The 7,500-nt window shown below is 33.1% G+C and overlaps 1 protein-coding gene and 1 long non-coding RNA gene across 5 annotated transcripts in view; one reads left to right on the forward strand and one right to left on the reverse strand.

The window, feature by feature from the left end:
* The window catches only part of MEIS1 (Meis homeobox 1), a 142,124-nt gene that overhangs the window by 130,320 nt on the left and 4,304 nt on the right, over positions 1 to 7,500 (forward strand). For 3 of the 4 annotated variants that reach the window (XM_074287090.1, XM_074287086.1, XM_074287089.1), the window contains exon 10: positions 7,150 to 7,289. In XM_074287090.1, coding sequence (XP_074143191.1) covers positions 7,150 to 7,289 — 140 coding nt within the window. The remainder of the gene's footprint in view (positions 1 to 7,149; positions 7,290 to 7,500) is intronic. The other variant, XM_074287087.1, reaches the window with a different exon arrangement.
* LOC141554792 (uncharacterized) overlaps positions 7,131 to 7,500 on the reverse strand; it is a 5,104-nt gene continuing 4,734 nt past the window's right edge. Inside the window, exon 2 of the long non-coding RNA XR_012485958.1 lies at positions 7,131 to 7,286. This is a non-coding gene — a long non-coding RNA (uncharacterized LOC141554792). The remainder of the gene's footprint in view (positions 7,287 to 7,500) is intronic.

A 7,500-nucleotide genomic window follows, 5' to 3' on the forward strand; every position in this document is an offset into this window, starting at 1 on the left:
AGGCTTTTTAAGCCAATTTGGTGTATTGGTGACCATGATAATGAAACAAACCTAGCTGTTAAACCCAATAAAATAGAATTTATTTGGGAAGCATAAAAACACAAGTTTTGAAAGTTTGGTTCTCTTACCATCATCAGAGAGGACTGGAAGGACCCTAAAGGATCATGAGAAGAGATATGAAAGGAGTAAATCCTTGTGAAAAATATCACCTATCATGGAACATAAAACTAGGACAATGTACCTTGTAGTTGGCTGTATAACCAAAGTCTGTTCTGTTAATTGCTTAGTAAATGAAAAGAGTATCCTGATTCCTGCTTGTTCATAGAAGAAATCAGAGTCAGGTATCCAAGTACTGGATGTAAGTGCAACAAAATGGGGAGTGTGAACTAGAAACTAAAGTTCAAATGCAGACATCTACATCACTAGGTCTTGATTAGAAAATTATGCATATGATCCAAGATCCTTTTTTAAAGAGATATTGAATGAATCGGGTTGGGGGGAGGAGGAGGGGAAGGAGAATTAAAGCAGTAACTTGATCAAATATAAAGTGTCCTAAAAGTGTTAGTATAGTTTTACGCTTTAATAACTTTTGGAAGCCCCAGGGTAAACCCATGTTAGGTACTGAAATACTGCCCCAAACTACCCTTCTTTTCAATCTAGAATATAAATACATTATGTATAGAGATTATTTAATTTATGTTTGTTATCCAGAATATCTGGCATGATGTCTGGCATATAGAAGGTGCTTAATAATTTTAAATTGATTATTTCAAATTATTCAAACACTATTTCCTGTCACTTGTACTCTAATATAGCAAAATTAGCCTTCTTGTTTCCTCCCTTTTTTCTTTCCTTCTCTCTCTCTCTCTTTCTTTCTCTCTTTCTTTTTCTCTTTTCTTTTCTTGCCTCTTTTCTTTCTTTCTCTCTTTCTTTCTTTCTCTCTTTCTTTCTTTCTTTCTCTCTTTCTTCCTTCCTTCCTTCCTTTCTCTCTTCCTTTCTCTCTCTCTCTTTCTTCCTTCCTTCTTTCCTTTCTCTTCCTTTCTCTTCCTTTCTCTTCCTTCCTTCCTTCCTTCCTTCCTTCCTTCCTTCCTTCCTTCCTTCCTTCCTTCCTTCCTTCCTTCCTTCTTCCTTCCTTCCTTCCTTCCTTCCTTCCTTCCTTTCTCTTCCTTTCTCTTTCTCCTCCTTTCTTCCTTCCTTTCTCTTTCTCTCTCTTTCTCTCTCTCTCTTCTTCCTTCTTTCTTTCTTTCTTTCTTTCTTTCTTTCCTTCTTTCCTTCTTTCCTTCTTTCCTTCTTTCCTTCTTTCCTTCTTCTTTCTTTCTTTCTTTCTTTCTTTCTTTCTTTCTTTCTTTCTTTCTTTCTTTCTTTCTTTCTTCTTTCTTCCTTCCTTCCTTCCTTCCTTCCTTCCTTCATTCCTTCCTTCCTTCCTTCCTTTCTTTCTTTCTTTTCTTTCTTTCTTTCTTCTTTTCCTTTCTTTCTTTCTTTCTTTCTTTCTTTCTTTCTTTCTTTCTTTCTTTCTTTCCTTCTTTCTTTCCTTCCTTTCCTTCTTTCTTTCCTTCCTTTCCTTCTTTCTTTCCTTCCTTCCTTCTTTCCTTCTTTCTTTCCTTCTTCTTTCTTTCTTTCCTTCTTTCTTTCTTCTTTCTTTCCTTCTTTCCTTCTTCCTTCTTTCTTTCTTCTTTCTTTTCTTTCTTTCTTTCTTTCTTTCTTTCTTTCTTTCTTTCTTTCTTTCTTTCTTTCTCTCTCTCTCTCTCTCTCTCTCTCTCTCTCTCTCTCTCTCTCTCTCTCTCTCTCTCTCCTCTCTCTCTCTCCTCTCTCTCTCTCTCTCTCTCTCTTTCTTTCTTTCTTTCTTTCTTTTCCCCTCTCCAAAACCTCCCTCCTCTTTCCTCCTTCCTTCATCTTGCCCAGACTGGAAATGCAAGCACCATTCATTGGAAGCTTTGATGTGCTTTCTTCCAACCTGGGCTAGTTGATCTTTTTTTTTAGGCAACATAGTAGCTCCCATCTCCATGGGCCAACTATATTGGTGCCAGATTTATTGACTTTAGAACACTGAAGCTCAGAATTTCCAAATTTAAGCAATTCACCAGCCTCAATATCTCAAGTTGCAGGATTGCAGACATACACTACCATGTCAGGTACTTCAGTTGTTTCTTATCCATGATATTCTAAGTCCCTTTTCCATACCTTTATGTTGACTGTCCCCCATGCCCCTTCCCCTCTACTTCTTAGAATTCCTAAAGTACTTTAAGAATTAGCTCAGCACCATCTTCTAAATTCCTATTTCCCAGAGCTGCTGGTGCCTACCTCTTCCAATTACTTTTAATTTATCATGTGTAGACATGTATGTATGCTATGCATGAATGTATATATGTTATATATGATATGTGATATATATGTATATGTTGTCTTCTCAGCTATGTTGTAAGCTCCTTGGGGGCAGGGACCAAAGTAAATCTTCGTTGTATAGGGATAAAAATCCTTTTTTGCTGAATACATTGACTGATGCATAGTATTAATAAATATGCTTACTGATTGATCTGAGGTCAGCTATGAGGCCACTGTACTTCTTTTACCCACAAATGGATTTTTACTTAATTTAGAATTTTCTGCTGTTTAAAGTTCATTTTTCCTTTAATGTGCCAACTAAGAGGTATATACATACATATATATATGTATATATATATATGTATATAATTATATATATATATATATATTTGCCAATCTCTTCTCATCTATCTAAAATGTGTTTTTTCTTCAGAGAGTATTAAATCTAAGATCTTTGAGATATTATAACCTTCAAATTCCTTGAAAGTTGAGACTGGAATTTTTTCATCTTTATAACAACTGACAGTCATATAATACTGTTAAGTATAATTCATATATATTCTGCTATTTTAGTCCTTTAACAAAAATATTATTCACAATTCAACAAATCAGAAAACTGAGGCTATTAACTGATTTGTTCATGGTCATACAGCTGGGACATGTCAGAGGCAATATCTAAACCCATTTCCTCCTGACTCCAGCAATCTACCCATTAAGCCAGACTCTGTCTGTCTCTGTCTCTCTCTGTCTCTCTAACACACATACACACACACACACACACACACCCCACATGTTAAATGATAGCTAAGTGAAAAGGTTAACATCTAAACCTGGTTTGACATAGAATTAATTTATAAAAACCAACTGGTTTATTCATTATATATTTTGTTTGGTTTTATATTTTATTATAGAAAGGGAACCAGAACCATTATAGTATAAATAGAGGGAAACAAATTTTTCTCTATTTCAGAATTTTCTGCTATTCAATCTAATTCATTTATGTGTATCCCAATTTCACAAAGTGGGTCAGATTTTTTTAAAAAGAGAAAATAAAAATTTTTATTATGTTTTGTTTTTTTTTAGAAAGCCTATTCTCACATTCAGGCTAATAAGTATGTAAATAGATGTTTCACAATCAATAAGTTTGTCAAAGAAGCTTGCTTTTAGAGCATTTGCTTTGGTTCTGGCTACTCATTATGTCATTATCCATTGTGAACTTTAAGGAAAAAAAAATACATGACAAAAGTTATTTTATAAATATGATAGCCTCTTTAAACAAAACTAACTGGTCCCAAATTTTAGGAACTGGAGTAAATTGAGATTAGATAGTGGCTATCAACTATAAAACCAGTGAAATAAGGTTTCTTGAATTTTTTTCTTTAAGTTTTCAAAATTGTAGAACTTCATGAAGAGAAAGGTGGTATGGGAAATTCGGACTCAGAATGGCTAATGTTTTTATGTATATGTAGCTGTAAATTCATTAATAACACTTTTATTTCAACTACTATTTTATTGTACAATCAATAGTGGGGGTCATTTCATATTTTCTTCCATCAATAACTAGAGCTTATTCTTGGGTTCATAGGGCAAAATGTCTTCATATGCATGGGTACCAATGTGCATAAACATCTGTAAGCAGCTTTAATTAGGACCAGATGTATATATACATAATATATATATGTCTAAGCATACACACATATACACACATTACAATTTCAAAAAGATGTTCTGTTGAGTTTCCCTCTTCCTCACAAGGACAACAAGAAGGCAGACTAATTTAATGATGTTTATAAACTAATATTAAGCTCATAGAAAGATTTAGGAAAGTTTCATATTCAGTTTTCAGAAAATTTGTGGTAGCTTAGAGTCTACCCCAATGGGAAGGAAAGCATTCTGTTACAAAGGCAGGGAGGATGAGACAGAAGGTTAAAGGGCATTTCGGAAACAAACAGCTGGACCAGTTTATTTAAACAGATACAGGGATGGGGAGCTGACCTCAGTTTGACTTCTAGTGGGAGGAGCAAGAATGTCATTTTATTACTTTGCCCAGAAGGAAAATGTTTTTGTATATGAATTCACCCTGAAGCCATCTAAACCCATGGCTGTTATATATAACTTGAGTACAAAAAGTATCTATGAGAATGTTTAAGAAACTGCATTAAAAAGATTAATTCTTATGATGGTTGTGAAATGGATCTGAGGATATTGTGTTGTTATTTTTAAATGGAATCACATTTGAAACAAATCTGTTTTCTCTATTTGTTTAATTATTGGTCTTTTTAAAACGAGAAACCAGACAATTGATCAAGTAATGATTTAGTCATAAAATTATATATATATATTATAATTATTTCTATTTGTCAATATTGTATTATGTTAAAAACATTTTGAAATTTCAGACTTTGCATGAAAGGTTTCTAAATTAAGATATTCAATTAAAAAACAGCTATTGAAAAATCATGCCCTCTTTGCTAACAAATTGTAAGAGTATATATATCTATCTATATGTGCATATTTCAAACATGGCATAGTATACCTTATGTCATATCTGTGAATCATATCAATTTAGAACTTGTATTAAATTGAAATTAGTTAAATTGAAAATTGAATGCAAATAACTATTAATGGGGAAGACAGTGAGAATTATGAGATTTGAGTCTGGTTATATCAGTTGGATAGAAGCTAAGGAAGCTACCCTGGAGGTGGGCCAATCCCTATTAGTTCAAACCATTTTCACTCATATTTAGTTGCCCAAAATGAAACAAATGTATAAATGCAGAAAACAGAAAAAAAATTCATGTAATTTATCCCATTAATAGATAGTATCAACTTTATCATATACATCTTTACTATAAATCATTAATACTGCCACTATGAAATGGACACATTTTAAATGTTTCCTACCAAACACATATGGGCATTTCTAGGATTAATCAGATGAAAACCAATTGTTCAATCAATAAACGCTGTCTGATGCTATAAGCATGGTAAAGATAGGTGGGATAAAAATCATTACTAAAAATTATACTTAATTAAACATTTGCTATGGATGATTGTGGACCAAATAAGTATTAAGTAAAATTTGCAAACAAGGTTCCTGCCCTCTGGGAGCTTATATATTACCAACAATGCCACAGATAGGTTGGTTATTTCTTGACTATACTACATTTGTGACTATGAAAATTGCTTTTGCTGTATTCAGTGTATTAATATTAAATAATTTTCTAATTGGTCATGCACCTAAGATAGCTAATGAAAAAGCAGATTTCCCCCCATTTTAATTAGTTATTTCACATGGTGTTTGTGCTACACCTGTGCTTATAATGAGAATGGAGAATTAATCTAACCTTCTGCTCACATGATTCCAATTTTCATGGTTTATACAAGATAATGATAAACAGATATCCAACACAATTTGTTGTAGATCTGTGTTATAGATCTATGTTTTTTTGTAGCTGCATGTTGTAGTTCTATGTTATTAACAGGTCAGGGACAATATTTACAAGAACTGATACAATATATATTTCCAGCCAAGTAAGTCTATCCCACCAAAACATTACATTTTACATTTTATTCTCATTTTTATTTTAATTACTTTTCAGGAGATAAAGGAACATAAAAGATCCAGGATACTTGGAAACTATAAGTGTCGTGGAATATGAATTTCTACTTTAAGAAACATATGTTCATTCAATGTAATGACTCTTTATTTAGGTGCCATTTTCCCTTGTGAGGTGGACAAATTATGAATAGCAGAATTGCAAGCTGGAATTCATACTGGACTATGGTGGCAGCTTTAATTATTAATAATGCATTATTAAACTTTTCATTGTATATTTTTATGTGCTTCTCATTTTTATGTATTCAAAACTGTGTTGAGAATTAGAAGCATTTACCACTTCAGAATCCAATGTATCTTGTTCATTGCTTGAATTGAGTTTTTAATTTTTATTATTTAGTTAGCAATCCAAAAGTACCTTAAGAGTTAACATGTCAGTATTATAACCTGGGAGAACAAATTTTAACCATTTTTAAATTTTGAAATAACTAGCCTTTTTTCCTGCTAGTACAATAATTATGTTCTAAGATGTTTGTTATAAATTTTCTGTACTATCGGGAGAAAGCAGGATTATAAGTTCAATTACTGTATAGCTGTGACCTCGCCTTGACCTCAGAGTTTGCATAAAGAGCAAAAAAAAAAAAAAAAAAAAAAAAAAAAAAAGAAAGAAAAAAAAAGCTAAGAAATCTCTTCAAGGAATGCATTTCTCTGAAGTCCCCAGCAGTGTGAGTTAGTGGTGATAAAACTCCAGACATTCTCTCATTTGATGGTGTTCTGCCATCTCAGTTCATTATCTTAATAGTGGGCATTAAAATAGAATTAGGTTTGCAAGAGGTAGGGAAGGTTTTGATAAAAATTGTAAAAGAAGGCTAGAGAACATAAGACAGAAATGTCACTAATTAGGAGAGGTAACAGATGCCCTTATGAACATCTCCCTATCTAGACCAATTTTTCCCCCTCTGAATTGAAAAGAGTGGTGGCTAGCATTGTTTCCTGAAAACTCTGCTAATTCCCCCATGAAAAGATGAAATGGAAGTGTCCAACTGTGGTAAAAGCAGGCAAACATAAATCAACTCAGAAACCCCAAGCTTGTATGCTCAAAGGTCACCAGGGGTTATAGGTTTTGCAGCATTTGAAACTGCACATGGGCCAGTCCAGGGAATGAAATTCTAGCCTTGGCCATAGCTGAATTCTTTTCTTTCTCCTTTAAATACAAAGCGAAACAACAAAAACATACAATAATGATTCACTTTACTCTTTTGTTACAGGTTTATTAATGCTAGAAGAAGAATAGTTCAGCCCATGATAGACCAGTCCAATCGAGCAGGCAAGTCCCCCATAGTAACTGTATTCAAGTCACGCAAGCGAAAGCCATCCTCAAGCCATTCACCGGGAGGTCCATTACCTGGTAAATAAACTGGGAATGAGTGCTGGGAGTGATTGACAATTAAAATTAAACCAGTCTCGTTTCATAACAACACTAATCAATTTAACATCATTAAAATATTTGGAGGAAAAAAAAAGCAAATAGAGAAAAGTAACGATTAAATTATATGCTCAGTTACAGGATTCTTTGTACACATTCGATATATTAATGTTATTTTTTTTTGAGTTTTCCT

Source organism: Sminthopsis crassicaudata, chromosome 2, assembly GCF_048593235.1.
Source record: "Sminthopsis crassicaudata isolate SCR6 chromosome 2, ASM4859323v1, whole genome shotgun sequence".
Classification (NCBI taxonomy): domain Eukaryota; kingdom Metazoa; phylum Chordata; class Mammalia; order Dasyuromorphia; family Dasyuridae; genus Sminthopsis; species Sminthopsis crassicaudata.